The 18375-nt window shown below is 45.9% G+C and overlaps 1 protein-coding gene across 1 annotated transcript in view; it reads right to left on the reverse strand.

The window, feature by feature from the left end:
* fzd3a (frizzled class receptor 3a) overlaps positions 1 to 16739 on the reverse strand; it is a 25912-nt gene extending 9173 nt beyond the window's left edge. The window contains exons 1-6 of the mRNA XM_031872799.1: positions 16628 to 16739; positions 14921 to 15587; positions 4273 to 4469; positions 2995 to 3457; positions 2597 to 2896; positions 1924 to 2175 (exon numbers count right to left, since the gene is read on the reverse strand). Coding sequence (XP_031728659.1) covers positions 1924 to 2175; positions 2597 to 2896; positions 2995 to 3457; positions 4273 to 4469; positions 14921 to 15181 — 1473 coding nt within the window. The 5' untranslated portion in view covers positions 15182 to 15587; positions 16628 to 16739. The remainder of the gene's footprint in view (positions 1 to 1923; positions 2176 to 2596; positions 2897 to 2994; positions 3458 to 4272; positions 4470 to 14920; positions 15588 to 16627) is intronic.
* Between the last annotated feature and the right edge of the window lie 1636 nt (positions 16740 to 18375).

Below are 18375 nucleotides of genomic sequence, written 5' to 3' on the forward strand. Positions count from 1 at the left end.
TGTGTGTGTGTGTGTGTGTGTGTGTGTGTGTGTGTGTGTGTGTGCGTGTGTTCAGCAGAGTGGAGGTCTGAGCCTCAGGGAAGGCTTTTAAGATAAATATAGTGAGGCACTTTGAGTCTAAGCTATCTACTGATGCACGTTACTGACATTGTGTGTGTGTGGATGCGTACTGTCGTATGAACAGAGTAGGGTTGGGGGGAGGGGTGGAAACTACGTTGAAACTTTGTGTGATTTTGGCCCTAGAGGCATCTCCACAGTGCACTATTGTACGGAGTAGGAGGAGAACTGTGCTCAGATCTGCTGTAACTACAGTCTGTACATGGTGCAGTTTGACCCCACTGACCCGTCCTCTCCAGCAGACACACACACACACACACACACACACACACACACACACACACACACACACACACACACACACACACACAGAGGATTACTGCACTGCACACACAATGCAGTGTTTACGTGACAGATTAAGAGCACCACTCTGATCTTACACAATGCTTATGCATCTCTGCCCACAGCTGTAGCTCTACATCACCACAATGCTGCGACTTTCAGGTCGCCAACTCAGCTCATTTCTACACATCGAATGAGTTCTAGTGAGCGTCTAGTGGTGCAAAGACACGGAACCCAACGTCACTGCCTATTTCACAACAAGTACACAGGAGAGTCAGAGTCTCTGACTGACACCCAGATCAAGTGAAAATAAATACCAGTGACAGAGAGACTATTACTGCAGCACAGCACTGAACCCCTGATAACAATACAACACACACCTGTAGTCTGCAGGTGTGCAGTAGTCTGCACACCTGCAGCACTCCCTCCCTCCCTGCTCTAGCACTGTCACTATCCACTTTGAACATGCAGTGGAGAAAGCGGATGTGCTAAGGCACGCTCACATGGGAGGTGATACCTGGGAGAGAGAGCACCGTTTGAATTATTAACAGCTCTATCAGATGGAGTGCGTGTGTGTGTGTACACTGATGCTGCAGGCGGTAGCAGCTCTGTGAAGCAAGCTACGGAGGACAAGCACTCGTTTGTTTCATATATGATGGTGTGTGTGTGTGTAGTGTTTGAATGCACAGTGTTCGGTCATATCCAGGACACACACACACACTCACTGAGCATCCTGCTCTCTAATGTCTCTGTGTGCAAACACATCTGGCAGTTGTCAGCCTCCTCCCAGCTGTTAGCTCCTGCACTGTCTTCTAGCTTCCTTGCAAAAGTCCCAGTTGTACATGTAATATGTGCACAAACATCTGTGCACACTGTGATAGACGTCTGTGAGTAAACGCACCGGTATCTCAGCACCTCCAAGGGACTATACGTAGGGTTATAAAACTGAAGTGAGTGGGATTATGGGATATTTCAGCAACAGCAAAATGTTATATTGCAATAATTACATACACTGTTTGCATGTGTAATAAGTGATAATGTGTGTCATGACCATATGGTGTTAGACATCAGCAGAAATCACAGATTGTGACTTGTTCTCCATCTCTCTGCATGTTTCACAGAAGAGGGGGAGATCTGATGACAGCAAATATGCGTGCAGACAAGCTTAGCTATTATTAGCCTATAACAAAGAAACTACAAATACATATCTTCAACTTGCAGGTAAAACATTCTTTGTTTTGTGCCCAAATTATCTAGGGAAATAGGAGTCATAACCAGTACAACTTGCAATGTGTTAATGATTTCTGCACATCTTCTTAAGTCTCCTCAAAATACTCTGTTCCATAAACTACAATTTAACGTTAATGTTATCCTAAACATAACGGCAATGCCATCTGTGTTGGGGAGCTCTAATAGACTAGTAGTTCATTGGAAAATGGTTTCCATGACTAGAAAGTTGGTCAACCAGGTGTTTTCCAGGTTTTCCAGGACTTGTGGGAGCCCTGACAGAGTTATGTACATTACCTGGTAGGGACAGGGGATGTGGTAATCTCTGCACTTCTCCTGGACCCAGGTGGTCTCCCAGATGGCCCGGTGGCTGTTCTCGTAAAGGTAGCAGGCTAGGACGGCCAGCAGAGGGACCAGGTAGAGCACGGAGAACACGCCGATGCGGATCATGAACTTCACCAGTTTCTCCTGGTTCTCCTTCTCCAGTGGGATCTCCATGCGGACTCGGTTCAGCGCTGCTATGCCTGCCAGCAGCAGTGCCACACCAACCTGGGAGGATGGGACAGAGGGATGGGTTCATGGTTTTCAGTGATCTTGTAAACCAGATCAGTGTTGACCGGCTGCATCTGTTAGCACTGAATGCGGGCGACTGTGGGGCGACTGTGGCTAAGTGGATTGCAGGGTCTTTCAATCCCCGGCTCCGGCTCTGCTAGTCGCATGTCGATGTGTCCTTGAGCAAGACACTTAACCCCAAAATTGCTCCCGTAGTTGTGCCTATGGTGTAGAAACGTGATAGAATCTGAATTGTAAGTCGCTTTGGATAAAAGTGTCTGCTAAATGACTGTAATGTAATGCTATGCTTTCACTTCTCAGGAATGCTTTTCATACATTACACCCTCATTATCTCTCTGCTCCCGTCAAGGTGAGGCAGCACAATTAAAACATGTTCTCTTGTTCTACTCTTCCTCACCACTACGTCCAATCCCAGCGGAGCCAGCAGGAACCAGCGCAGGGCCGTCAGGTTGTACAGCCCCACAAAGCACACCCCGCTGACGCTGTCTCCCTCGATCTTGTTCATGGCGAGCAGGGTGACGGTGAGGACGCCGGGGATGCCCCAGGCACAGGCGTGGAACAGGAGGGCCTTCTTCTCTATTGCCTCACTGCCCCACTTGGGAACAGCCGCCAGGAACCAGGTGATGGTCAGAATGACCCACCAGACACTGCCGGCCATGGTGAAGAAGTACAGCACCATGAAGAGGAGGGTGCAGGCCTGGGACAGAGAGAGAATGTACAGGTGGAGGATCAATATCAATATCTAGGCAGGAGACAAACCGAATAACATACAGTCAGGAAAATATGTATTTTGACCTTATTATGGGAGCCTTGGGTCACTGTTGAAGCCCTAAACCTCCCGGGACTTGCTGCGTTACAGGAAACTTTGTCCTCCAACAGAAACCCGAGGAAGAACACCAGGGACACCATCATGTAGCACACGGCGTAGAATATGATCGGACGCTCCGGGTAGCGGAAGCGCGACACGTCGATGAGGAAAGTCAGGAAGGTGAAGAGGGTGGCGGACAGACAGACGATGGAAACCACCCCGATGAAGTAGCGGGCGAACGTCAGCTCCTCCCGCGTGAAGTACATGTTGGAGCAGGGGGGGGAGCAGTCGCGGACCCCCATGAAGGAGTAACCGAGCTCGGGCTCGATTTTGAGTTCTCTCGGACACCAGAAGCCGTAGTCCCGCTGGACGGAGATGGGGGATTCAGTCGTATCCGAGCCGGACAGCAGGTCCACGGGACGGGGGTACGACTCGTCACAGTCTGGGAACCTGAGAGGAGATGAGACGGGATGATCTCAGGGATAGTTCACTGTTCAGATTACTGCCAACACTAAATTACTGCCAACCAGTTCAAAAGCCTTTCATAGCTTTTTAAGATTGATGAATACATCTTCTATGGCGCTCACAGAAGTGCAGGAAAAAGGAGAAGAAATTCAACTGGCAGAGCCTTGAAACTAGTCTGAGACAGATATGCCATTCTAGAGAGCGTTTACTAAGTTTCACTGTGTGTGCGTGCGTGCGTGCCAGCCAGGTGCCTAAGGGTTAACAGGAAATATAGAACTCTTGTAAAATGCTTACTTGCTCAATTCCTTCATCATATTTTTTTACGTCATCTCTTCTCATTGTGACGATGTGTGAATGCGATGTTGTATTTGGCATTGCAGTCCTGTGTTGGACCAGTCCGTGTGATGTGTTGGACCAGTCCGTGTGACGTGTTGGACCAGTCCGTGTGACGTGTTGGACCAGTCCGTGTGACGTGTTGGACCAGTCCGTGTGACGTGTTGCTACTGATGTGTGTAATTTGATGTGTGGTTGACTGAATCAATTATCTGGTTTACCCTCTGGGATTCAAACAGAGTTTGAATTAAGTCGAAGTGTTTAGCAGCCAGTTCTCAAAATCAGATCACCAGTTTCTGGAGATCATGGTATTCCTCGAAGCCTCTTCATTATTATGGTTCAGACATGTTACTTTTCACACACTCGCTGGACTCCTCACAAAGAAAATCTGCTGAGATTACTGATGCAGCCGGGCTGTTGCCGCTGAGGTTAACCCAGGGGAGAAGGATCACTGCTGTTCTACCAACCTGTTGCAGTCCATTTCCTGCGGCCAGCTGACACCAAACATGTCCATGAGTTTGTAGCAGTCGCTCTTGGCCTGCAGGCAGAGGCGGCGACAGGGCAGAGTCATCCGCCCGTACTCGGTGCACACCGGAGCGTAGAGCGCACACAGGAACATCCGGAGCTCCGGAGAGCACTGGAGGTTCACCATGGGATGGAACGGCTGCAGGTGGAGACGGAGGGGAAAGCAATGCAAGTGTAAATAAAAACAACAGCACTCAGAATAAAACTCTGTTATTTGAAACAGTTTACGAAGACACAGCCGGAGTGTGGCCCCAGCTTCACAACGAGGGCCAGAGAGAGGCACAAAGAGATCAGTGGAGCATGACTCCGATACTTTCTGGAGATGAGCCCACAAAAACAACTCTGGCCTCTTTCCTAATAATCCCCTCCACCCCATGATGTTAGCCCCCCCCTCCTCCATCCCCTCTCTCATCCTTCCCTCCAACCTTCAGACAGGAGAAGCACAACAAGCTGGGCCACCCCCACCTCTCACACACACACACACACACACACACACACACGCTGACAGGACCTTTGTGTTACAGGGAGGACCACGCTGTGGCTGACTGACACACTGCGGCAACGCGCATACACTCACACGCATAAGCCAAAGGACTGACGGAAGTATATTATTTACATGCTAAGACACCCACGTACCGTCAACATAATGGCCTCTCGCATATAAACGGAGCCAAGAGGCAGGAGTGCAGGAAGCATCTGTGGGGCAAGTTGTTAACATGCAAATGCACAGAGTGTGTCGGTGAGAGGGAAAGCATACACGAACCCACACGTCCAAGAGCGCACGGTTACATGTGTCTGTATGCATGAACACCTCGGTGCTGGTGTGTGATACAGAGAAGCCTCCAGTCAGACTAATGCTACCCGCCATCCCCCAACATTTAGAGACAGAGGGACAAGCAGGGGGAGGGGAGGCTGGGGACCGTCTGTCTCAGTGTTTGTTAGACGGGTGGATATTAACGAGGACTTGTCTCTGTGGTAGAAACACGTTCAGCCGTGAACCGTTAACGGATGTCTGTTGAAGGAAGAATGTTGGGAATACATGAAGGTACCAGTGACACTTTCACAGAGCTTTGGTCTGGTTAAGACTAACTCGGGTCCGTCAACCCTGGTGGGCACCAAACAACAAGAACAAAGACCGCCTGAAAAGGTGGGTCGGTCTGCTTCCCACCGGACTCTGGTGCGGTTCGTTTGTCCCAGGGTTTTATGAGAGCAGGTGACGTGTTTGAGCATCATTTCAAAAGCTAAACTACTAATAAATCAATCTTCTGATCGTGAAACCTGTTCAGGAATCAATCTAATAATTGATCTGTATGAGGCCACTTATATGAATCAACATGTGCTCGACTCTGTGTACTTTGTTACTTCATTAGTCTGTGAACAAGTGTGTGAAGGTGACGCCACAGTCAAAAAGCCCAGAATCATTACTGCAGAGCGTCCTCTGTACAGTCCCGTCTGTACCGGTCACTCGTTCTTCATAACATGCAGTTGATCTGCAGTCTAATTATACCGATAAAGTTTACTCCTCTTGGTTCGTTTGTAACAAGTTTGCGTGAACAGGAACTGGACCAGAACTAAAAGTAAACAATGTATTATTTTATCCCGTTTGGTCCGGAATAAATGAACCCAACTACGAGTGTGAAAGCAGCCTCAGAGATAAACTACGGAACTTGTGCCACATTTAAAAGCTGCTACACTGACGGAGTCAAAGGAGGAGCAGCACACAGTAGTGTATCCAACATATAAGGCTCAGTTCTGTTCTGACCCATCTGGGTCCTTAAGCATACAAAACACATCTCAGCCACATAGCAATAAATCCCAAAATGGGATTATTAAGCAACATAAACATGAAATGAGAATTGGAGGCTGCTGTTATACAACTGGTCATTGAGGCTGAACATGGATATTTGGAAACACAGTTCATCCCTTTAATCCATACTACACAGCACTGAGCTTTAGAAAGGTCCCGAACATTTGAGCTCAGAATGCAGAAATAAATCATTTCAGAGACTTTTGCTCTGCTCGATTGTTCGCCACCTTAACTGCATTCACATTTGAGTGGCTGTTGCAATGCGTTACCCACCATATGTCTGCCACATCAGCATGTTTGCCTGCCACCCACATGGGATGTCTTCATGTAAACAGGATTAGAATGGGTGCTAGGCTTGGACCTTAAAGCACAAAGCATTCACATCCATGCAGCTTCTGTTCATATCACTTCTCCAGCGAGACAAACACATGTTCAGTGGAGTAATCAGACTGGTTAGTCACCTCCACTGTGAGGGATCAGGGATGGATGGGTGATGACGAGGATTGGTGTTCACATAACGCGAGTCTTAACCCGGCGGAGAGTTCATGCGCACATGTCTGTCACAGCTGAGATCAATCAAGCAGTCGGTCGTGTCATTTCTGTACAAATGGAGTCATCTCGTTTCATTGAGGACCACTGCACGAGGACTCATGCTGTGAGGTATTGATAAAGCATTGACACATCCATTATGAAGGTCTATTACTACAGATGTACGCCATCAATCACACTGGACTATGTAAAGCTCTCCAAACGTGTAGGCAGCCGACACACAGAGTCTAACCTCAGAGTCAGAGTTATACTCTTGGCAGTCTGGTGATGACATCACACTAAAGTCTGTGTTGCTACGGCCGTGGTGTAGGTGTGTGTGACCAATGACAGTTGCTCAGGGGCGCATGAAGCAATACAAAGTTTGACCCAGTATGAAATAACTTGGATTAGGAAAACCAGCAAATAATCAGAAACAATAAAGCTCCTCTTTAGTACGAGCAGAGAAGCCAGACTGAGACACCTGAACACCTGATCTCAGTACTGTGGGTACAGCTGGACAGAGAAGTGGCTGCTATTGGAAAAGCATTAAAAGGGCTTCATGGGATTATTAAAAGCGACGCCATTCACAATAATATCTATAGATTATCACATTACAGCTAGAGTCAGGGTCAAACAGAGAGAGAGGATGCCCCCCCCCCCCTGTCAGTGCTGGGTGCTACTGTGCCTCCTGTGAAGTCGAGGACTCATCGGAGTCGGTTAGCCACTCAAACATGATCTGATGCAGCTAAAGTGAGCTTGCATCTTCACTCCTCCACTCCGCTTTGACTCCTGCAGGCTACCAATGTGCTCCATAGAACACAATGCACTGTACTTCACTACACTGTATTACACTGTACTGCACTGTACTACACTACACTGTAGTACACTGTACTACAAACAGAGATGCCATGGGGAACGGTTGAATAAATATATAGGCTACAGGGAGTGATGATCTGCTGGGGGGAAAACGATGTGATTCTCTTCATCGTCATCCCTCTTCCTATTCATCATGCTTCCCTTTTTTCTATTTTTATACTCCTCCAGCATCCTTCCCCTCCTCCATCTCTTCAGTATCTCTATTCGGCCATTTTATCACAGCCAACCCATCATGCGAGTCAGTGTGGGCAGGACTCACTGCTGGTGGATGGGACATATGGCTCGTGGCAGCTTTACCCAAACAGCTCCAACCACCAAGATCTGAGGCCCTGTGGACCCTCCACACTCTCCACGGGGATTTGACGTTAATGGGCACACGGGGAACAGCTGGTGAACCACTGGACCGATGAATGGCCACGGGTCTGTCATGGCGCTTTCCACCCCAGAGCCGGCCACGTAAGGAGAATCGAGCGTGTAATACACAACCCTGGTGCAGGCCTTGGGGAGGGAAGGGGGGGGGGTGCTAATGTTATTTCACCTTCAATCCCCGCGCCACAGTCATTACGTATTCATGAGAGTTTGTGAGGGGATTTTTGGATCTGTGAAAGTGTGGAATAATATGCAGCTCACACACAGTCACAGTCAGCTCGTTCACTGCTGCTGTGTTCAGTACCTGTCGATGGACATATATTTATATTGTAAAATTAAATTTGCTCAAATGAAATAGTGTGAGATACTGTCTAAAATATCTATCACAATAGATTGTCACAACAAGCAGAGAGGGAGGTTGTCCAGTGTTGCAGGAGTGAGAAGTGTTTCTTGAAAGCTCTCACACGCTAACTCTAAATGTTTGAAACACTCAACACCAAATCTCCATAAATAACAAAAAATACATAAGTAGACAACATAAAAGTCAAGAGACGAGGAAGACTAAAGTGAAGAAAAAACAACGATAACCAAAGTCAGAGCCCAGACGGGCCTGAGCAGGAGACCCTGGATGAAGACGTTCTGACCTTCTACTGGGTCTCAGGCCGCCATGACAGCCGGGACAATACCAGGACCGTCATCATTCACACCAGTGCTTTTACTGCTGGGACATTTGTCTTCTGTGAAAAAGACGTCTTGATGATCCGGAGCTAATGATGCAGTTCTGTAGTGTAGGAGGGGGGGGGGGGTGAATCGTCTCTGATTAAACGGGAAATATCAGCACTGCATCTGAAGTTAGTGTCTAGAATAAATAATGATCTTCATATCACCAGTTCACTGTGGTGAACATGCACTTGTTTACTTAATGTGACTTTGCATATTTCTGCATCGTTAGGAGAAAACCAGTCTGCCTCTGAAGAGCTGAGACAAACAGCCTTGACCTCAGTTTCCCCTCCATGAATATCTGAGATTCTCCAGCAAGTTTTAAATCAGGTAGCCGTGATATGAAATACTAATACGGCCTCGTCCAATGAAGTCATCAGAGGGTGGCTGTGTGTGTGTAGCGTGCTGATGCTAAAGTAATCTTTTAATGAAGGCTCAGAGGCTGCTGCTAAGATGCGGCGACTGATGAATTGCTGACAAAGAAGCCCACCGTGGCCAACTGGTCTGTGTGGATTTGTTCTTTTAGAAATACACCCCCCCCACACACACACCCTCCCTCCTGCATTTTCTCTCCCCCTCTATCTTCCTTTCTCCACTGCTGCCATTCCAATTCTCCAAATTTCCAAGCTCAGTGCCATGGCAACGAGTGATGCATCACCAGGGAGGAGGAGGAGGAGGAGGAGGAGGAGGAAGGAGAGCAGGGTTCGAGGAGGTCAGGGTGCGGGGCGGAGGGGACCACCTCCCGGGAGGCAAGAAAGCCTCCGCTCCCTTTGTTAACAGCACAATTGGGACTGTTCCCTGGGCAACGGGAGAGCCCTGCGCAGGGGGAGGGGGAGGACAAAAGAGATGGGAGGAGGGGGGGGCAGGGTTGCGAGAGAGAGAGAGAGAGAGAGAGAGAGAGACAGAGAGAGAGAGAGAGAGACAGAGAGAGACAGAGACAGAGAGAGAGAGAGAGACAGAGAGAGAGAGAGAGACAGAGAGAGAGAGAGACAGAGAGAGACAGAGAGCGAGAGAGACAGAGAGAGACAGAGAGAGACAGAGACTGAGAGAGAGAGAGAGACAGAGAGAGAGAGAGACAGAGAGTGAGAGAGACAGAGAGACAGAAAGAGAGAGAGACAGACAGAGACAGAGAGACAGAGAGACGGAGAGAGCAAGAGAGACAGAGAGAGCAAGAGAGACAGAAAGAGAGAGAGAGACAGACAGAGACAGAGAGACAGAGAGACGGAGAGAGCAAGAGAGACAGAGAGACAGAGAGAGACAGAGAGTGAGAGAGACAGAGAGACAGAAAGAGAGAGAGAGAGAGAGAGAGAGACAGAGAGACAGAAAGAGAGAGAGAGAGAGAGAGACAGAGAGAGTGAGCGAGACAAGAGGGATGGGTCGACTGAGTCAACCGTGTCATTCACCGCTAAGAAATGTTTGAAAACCTTGTGCTCTGACAGTGTGCAATGTCCATGTAGACACACACACACACTCACACACACACTCACACACACACTCATAGAAAGGTTGTTGTGGACCAGCGACTTGCTCTCTGGATGTGCCTCTCTTTCAGTCCACTGCCAATAAACACGGTGTTGGACATTAAATAAAACAAGAGGCTCCTTTATAGCCTGGGTCACGCTGGGTAGGATTTATCAGACCATGTTGTGTCTGTGTGTCTGTGTGTGTGTGTGTGTGTGTGTGCTTAGCCGGGAAACATCTTCACTACTTTAAACAATGAGCATGTTACATGGTGTACTTTTTAGTTCACTGCAGCCCATTTTAACAGACTTGCAGCCATCAGAGAGCGTTATTAGCACTTTACTGAAACTCTCTCTCTCTCACACACACACACACACGCACACGCACACGCACTCACACACACACCTCTCCTTTACAAATCCATTCACACAGCATGGGTGGAGTAACTGGGTTATTCTACGCAGCAGCTGTAACATGACACAGTTTATCTGAATGCGTTGTAAAGCTGAGACAAGAGGCTGGTTTAAGGAGCTGAATGGAGGAGGACATGAGTGGAAGTGGGACAGAGCAGACTATTGATCAGTCAGTGTGTCCCTGCTCACCCTTCACACAGAACAAAACAGAACAAAATGCCACAAATAACATGGAAAGCTGAAATCTAGATGATCAAGAAAGGACTTTTTAAATTCCATCCTATTACTACCAATGATGCTATTGTGCCTCTATAGGCAGAATAACCTGGTCATTGTGACAGAATAGGACATTTTAGGGCTTGTTTACCATCACTGAATTCCCAACATTCATACCTTGCAGTCATTAAAAAAAGGTTTGCCTGCTTGGCTTTGGCTTCATGTAAACAAACCCCGCTAATAAATCTAATTTAATTAACCTTCGCTTGTCTGGCCTTGAAGAATCTCAACACTAACCACCACAGTCACGTCTCCGCCCTCCTCCATCACCTAGGCCCTCTATAGAAACACAGTCCTCTTGTCTGGACATTTGGAAGATATTTGTAAAGCTCAGGACACATTTTCCATCAACTGGCTGTAGAATAAGGCAATGCAGATTTCCACTATAAAAACAATGAAACATTTGATTTAGCATTTCATTTAGTTCTTTATGTAAATCCAGTAAACACGTATTGTGTTTTGCAGAAGTTTTTTTTAGGGCCAACCTAAAATCAACACACGGCAATTCTTAGAAATATAATTTCTCACAAGACAAAGAAATGTTTATAACAATATCGTGACATTTACCTCCAACAAAGAAATCCCTAAAGGAAATGCAAATCTATCTGCTTACTTATCATCTGACCCTATTAGAGAATGCTGGTATCATACTGAACCAAAGGGCCTCCGCTTGAATGCCAAAGACGGTTCATACCATTCCAACTGATTTACTGTGGTGAGCCCACGCTGCCATACATTAAAGTGTGCATCTCTCTAAAGAAAGGGATTTTAGCCCCAATCGCTCTTCTTTTTGTAATGCCAGTGAAATCCGCCACGCTCTTATCTCCTGTGAGCGTGGCGCAGTGTCATTGTGCCACAGGAACAGGCCGTATCTCACAGCCCCGAGGCCGTTGTCCCACTTCAGCTGTGAGGTCATTCGGCGGTCAACACTGACACAGGAAGTCCTGTTTGTACAATCACCTGTGAATGTGTTGTTGTGGTTTGATGATTATTTCTCATACAGCAGAGTTACAGTGAACATCTCTACATGCTAATATTTCCGGTAAACCTCACAAAATAAAGCAACAAGAAAGTTTATAACGATATTGTGACAAATTGCACTCACTTTCCCAAAAAACTAAAAGCTTGAAAAGACCTTGAGAAGCGAGACGGGAGAAAAAAGGGATTCAGACAGACACCACTTCAGGGGGTTTGGACCAAAACTGAAAGAACGGCAGGCGTTGGTTCTCGTCCAACTCTCAGTTTCTCCACGGTGCAGGGCATTCATCATCATTATCACGGCTATTCAGCGGACCTAATTCCCTTTAAAATCAACTGTCAATTCTCATTTGGCTGCCCTCGACATCTTACCGGCTTTGAATTCTCCCATGAACTGGATCTAGGGCGAGTTATCTGGTAAACAAGAGCCAAGCAGAGCCGTGGTCTCTCCTTGTTTGGAACCTACTGGGGTTTGCATCCAAAACCCAACTACCATTTATGAGCTCTAAAAGAGACTTAATTGTGGATCCATGACCAATCAAAGTGAACACCGTCTAAACCAGAAGTGCCTCTCTCTGTTCACTGCGACCCACACACTGCGAAGTAGGCGCAAAAAGCGAACGCAGCAGCGACTTAGCGACATCTCCGTCAATGAGGAAACGATTCTACCTAAACCACATACATCTATCGCATTCACACGCTAAACATTCTAAATGCATTTTCTTTAAAGAATCCAACAAAAGTCTAAACTAAATCCAGGAGATGAGAGTGAATATTTGGACACGGTGAGTACGAGCGGGCAGGAGAGGTGGGAGCAGTTGCATCTTCTCCGAACGCGAGTGCAGCTGTGATGTGATGCTGTGATGATGTGATGTAATGTGATGTGATGCTGTGATGCTGTGTGCTACCGCGGTCGGCCAGGCCCTGTCCGGACTAGATTACATAACCCAGGATTTTCCCTCCATCCCTCACTCGTACAGTGAAGTGCAGCAGGCACAGATGGTCGCCAGGGCTTGGGCACACATCACCACCGTGCCGGGCGAGGAGGGGAGGAGCGGGTGTCACAGGGTAAAAGTGATGGAGGGAATGAATAAAGTGAGGTAAATAAAGATGGATGGACTGACTGACACACACACAGATGTTGCAGCCAGACTAATGTTTTGGTGCAGTTTGGCCAGTAATTGCTAGATAGATTGAGCTTCCAGAGGGATCAGCCTATGCAAAGGCGGGATTAAGCTAACGAGGTGATGCATCTGCTCCATGATTGTGTGTAAATGCCTAACTCGTCATTTCACAGAGGACAACACAGCCACAACAGTCCGATGCTGTGGCTGGTACATCTATAGATGATCTAAGGGGTAGAAGAATAAACAGGGACTAAACACAGGAGCCTGAGCCTTAATCCATCATCTGAACCACCATCTGGGGTCTTCACTCCCAGGCTGAAGTAGCTAACTGCTCAAAAGCCGCTTATGTGAAATGTGAAGAGTCCCTACATGTTGTGGTGAATCACTGTCAACATGCCAGTCGGTGGCCAGAAACCATTTTAAGGACAATTTAAAAATGCACTGTGCCTCCGGGGACAAGTATTAAAAGTTAATTTTCTGCTTAATATTTTGGTAATGCATTCCCAATCCCTGGAGCGAGAGCAGCCAAATGAAAGTAGGCTAGCACTTTGATATCACTGCTGCTGGTGTCTGCACACTGAACCCTTCATCAGCATGTGAGGAAGACTGTCCTGACCTCACAATGTGTGTGTTGTGCAGTTTCACCTCTGTAGAGTCACATGTGAGGCACCGACAACAGAGTAAAGAAAGAGTGAAAGGACCAGAAGGAAATGCTCAGAAGAGGTCGGCGAGGGGAACAGTGTGTGTGTGTGTGTGTGTGTGTGTGTGTGTGTGTTGGTGGGGGGGGGCAGGGACAGGAGAAAAGGACGCATTTCAAAAAAAAATAAAAAATATTGAAGGTACCCAATTTTTCATTATACGTCATCTCCAAAAGATACAGTATTTGGGGGGAAAACACACATTTTTCAGACTGCACCAGATGCAATATGTTTTTAACCCCTCAAAGACAGTGATATGAAAACATCTGAAAACATCTGGGTCGTTACAAGGACGGTCCTCGACTGAAGAAATCTAAGTCGACCAAAACGACCGATTAGTCGACTAATCGAGGGGTTATAACTAGGTATGCCCAAAATATGAAATGATTTCTCTCAAAATGGGATTTATTAATAACTTTGTTGAGGTGTAAGCCTGACTTATGTAGGCCTGTACCTATTCATGTTCCTAATCCATGTCTTTACTAAAAATCATTTAAAACAACGACAAACTCAAAATAAAATTCCTGCTTAAATTAGAACTAAAATGAGTCCAAATCTCAATTCAAAGTTCACAATCCATTATTAATATAGCCAATGGAATATCAAAAACTTATGGAAAAACATCACAATTTCTCAGATCCCGAGGTGTTTAGCTCAACCAACAGTTTTATATCATCATACTGTAGGAGCTGAAAGCAGCAGATGTTTAAAAATGACTCAACAGATGAATCAAAATGCTTATCATTTGATCATTTGATTATGAACTAATCAACCAAATGGCTAATTGTTTGAGCTCTAGAAAGGTCAGCGACAGGAAGAACGTGGAAAAGAAACAGCGTCAGAAACAAGATGCAACACTTCTGCGTTAGACACAATATGTTATGAATTAATTTCCACGTTTTACCACCTATGACTCAAATAAAACATTGCGTGTATTCAAGTGTGACATACTGCAATTATTGAATTTACTTTGATCAGGGAATTACCTATTCCTGTCATAAATTACACCGCTTTAAATAGATAAATTCATATAAAAATAAATAAAACAGGGTGCTAATAATAGAAGGTTAATTCATGGCCGCTATATGTTGCATATTTAAATTTCCTAGCATTTCATTATGTTAGTTTTTTAGACAGTAGTAAATGAAGTCAGGTGTGTCTCAAGAAGTCCCCACTATGTCTCACTGCTCCGTCTGAATGTGTTTCTAAATGTGCTGATGAATATCACTAAAGATCATTCGCACAACATATATCAGCAAACACCTGTACTCTGCCTCACGGTCTCATTTTCCAGGAACACAAACTGGAGCTTTAAAACAGGTCAGCGTATACATTACCTCCATGGCGAGCGCCGCAGTCTGCTGGTCGTAGTGATTCAGTATGTTGGGCATGTAGGTGGAGTTGTAGGGCAGCCCCTGGCACATGCGTAGGGTTATGGGCTCACAGGTGAACAGACTGTGGCTCTCCTCCACCGCATCCATGGGGATGGCAGCGCACGTCGTCAACATAGACACCGACAGCACCCACAGGAGCTCCATGACCGGTCCGTACAGCAGGAGAGAGGAAGAAGGGTTGAACCCAGTGAGCCACTGGCTCATTCAGCAGGATGGGGAAATCACAGGGCTTGAGGAGCGTCCGGGACTGTCTGGTAGTCTCTTCCTCCTCTTCACCTCACAGAGAAACCGCGTGGGTCGGGCGGCGGAGTCCAACACGGCCATGACTGAAGCTGGCTGCATCCATCACCGTGGGGAATCCGGTCAGCGGCAGCAGAGTGTCACAAGACCTCCATAGTCCGGGAAGATGCTGTGGTCCTTTAAGATGCCGCGGTCCTTTAAGATGCTGTGGTCCTTTAAGATGCCGCGGTCCTTTAAGATGCTGTGGTCCTTTAAGATGCTGCGCCGTGACCGCCGGCACTCCTCCCTCTCCTCCCTCGACGGACAGCGGTGAGGCTTTGGAGAGAATAGTGATGATGACCACCGATGAAGATGATGTTCAACCTGCAATCTGTAAAATAAAAATATATTTTGTATCAGGTCACCAGTAGCGGATTATTCATAATCTCGTATGTTTTGTCGTAAAGAAGAACAGGTTGTATTTTTTTTTAATGAAAACTAGAGAAATAATGGGCTGCAACTGGAGAACACAAAAGGCTGTTTGCAGAGGGTTGGTGTTCCTCTCACTGTGGTGGATGCTTGTGTAGATGAATGATGACATTAACAGAATTAATTAACAGCAATATATCATGCTAGAGACTACCAATTACAACAACACCACTACACACAGGGTAATAGCTAAATAAACATTTACGTGGGAATTTAAAGCTGTTTTTGAGGTCGTTCATTGAGTGACATAATTTACGATATTATTTATGGTATTGGTGTATTTTAGTTGTGTAACCTTGAGTTGTAGACATTTTTTTTCTTTTAGCCTTTTTTCTTTTTCTTTATTTGAACTATATTTGTTCCATTCGGTTATTGCTACATTGACATAACAGTACACACCCATAACAACCCAATACATTACAACACAAATCAATAAATACTAATATCTTGTACACCTGTCCAACAAGCCCCGCTACATTCTAAAGGTTGAGTATTCTACATACATATATATATATATATATATATATATATATATATATATATATATATATATATATATATATATATATGCATTACTGCGCCCGTTAGTCCACCTGAGCGTCCACATTACCGGGCTCCTCCTTTAGCTCCATAAATGAACGGCTCCTCATAAATGCGCGTGTAGCTAGTTATAAGTAACGGAACCGGGACCTCCTCGCGGTTGTTTGTTTGTCTCTGCCAAACTACAGAAAAAAAGGTTCAATACAACACAATGGCAAGCAGCGCAGCGGAGACAAAAGATGACGGTTAGTTGATCCTAAATGATAGTAACCGTGGCATATGTAGCCAGCGGACCGGTGTTCTAACGTTAATTCACCGCACCGAGCCGGGCTGCTCGTGAGAAACAGTCCGGTGGTAAATGTAAGCTAGCTGTTAAACTGGTTAAATTAAAGGCAACTTTACCTGAATATTGTGCCGGAAATTCACGTGTAGCAACGGGGTCTCCGCGGCTCCTCGAGTTGGTAACAATGAGTGAATGTCCCCCTTCCAGCACCCTCCTCCCGTCTCCTCCTGTCCTCCCCCTCCTCTGTCCGCCTCCCCCCTTCTGCTCCCCCCTTCTCCGCCGAGCGTTAAGCCCGCGATATTTCAAAAATGGCTTCCAGACAAGACTCTAAACAATAAAAGCTTCATGAACGACAAACGAGACGAGAGCCAGGAACAGAAGACAGTAAGCAGTAGTGGAAAATAAGTAGTATAGCACTGCACCTATTTTTGAAGCAAGTATTTACACCTTATTATATCTACTTCACTATAAATATCAGTGTTAAATTACGACTTTTCAATTCAATTTTTTATTCAATGTTATTTTCATAGCCCAATATCTTGAACCACAAACTTGTGCAATAGATGTCATGTGTACAGAATGAACAATATAATACAATTACAGAACAGTCATGAAACGATGCAAATGAGTGGTAACAGTAGTAGCACTAATAACAGCAGCAGTGGATATAATATAATGGAAATAAATAATAAAACAGCAATAGTAATAGAAATGTGACTAATAATAATGATAGCAGCAGTGTCAGCAGGGCCTCGGCAGCAGGCAGAACCCCGGTCCAGATAGAACCCCGATCCAGAGAGAACCCCGGTCCAGAGAGAACCCCGGTCCAGATACAACCCCGATCCAGAGAGAACCCCGATCCCTGATCCCTGGAAACCTGTGAGGAGAGAAAGCACAAAGACTCTGAAGTAAAGTCAGTAATGAGCATTAATGAGACATGAATTCATACAGAAGGAGAGAGGAGGAGGAGGAGAGACTCCTCTACATGTATTATCACTCTACAGTTATAGCCACACATTATTTACATTTCAACATTATTCATAAAACTAACAAGTCTATAAAATATAGTGCATTGATAAAGATTGCCAGCCTCAACAGTAAGATGGTAGACCTGTTTAATATTCCCTGATGCATCAATATTGACAATTTTAATGTAAGTAATATCACCAACAGGGGGAATATTGTGACGTGTGAATCATATCAGATGAATATAAATCCGAATAACAGCTTATGTCTTCTATGTGCTTTTTGCCATAGTATATTCTACACTATTACTTTGGAGGCCCGATGGCTGGTTTCCGGTCTGGCTCCGTGTGTGTTTTGTTTAACTTGACGCAGCTTTCAGTCTTTCTTCGCAGCAGGTTTTCTGTCTTCTTTGCGCGCCACCGTCCATTCGAGCACGAGCAGGGCTTTCTGCTTTTCAATGGGAAACTTCTCAGACCGGTGGGGCTGAGTGCTCGAGCTGTTCGTCTGTAAAATGGATCTGAAACATTTTTCATTATTAATATTGGCCTGCAGCAGCGGTTTGAACTCAATGCAACAGGCGCATTATAGGAAAAAAAACACAGAGCCAACGCCTACATTATTACGCCTTACACAAGGTTATATTACTACTACTGCTACTGCAACTACTTCTACTACTACTGCTACTGATAATACAAATGATTAATAACTGCCATTTTTCTACTTACATGTCTCATGTATTTAGTGTTTTAAAACACACATAGTGAATGAATGTGGAATTCATTTTTAAAGGCCCAAGCTGTAACAGGTATTCTCTGCAGGATCAGTGTATCAGAGGCAGGTGGTCTCCATAGCTGCAGCGTCAGGCCTTCTGCACTACCACTGTTTGTCATCATTAGAGCCA

Source organism: Anarrhichthys ocellatus, unplaced genomic scaffold, assembly GCF_004355925.1.
Source record: "Anarrhichthys ocellatus isolate YVR2014 unplaced genomic scaffold, GSC_Weel_1.0 scaffold66, whole genome shotgun sequence".
Lineage (NCBI taxonomy): Eukaryota > Metazoa > Chordata > Actinopteri > Perciformes > Anarhichadidae > Anarrhichthys > Anarrhichthys ocellatus.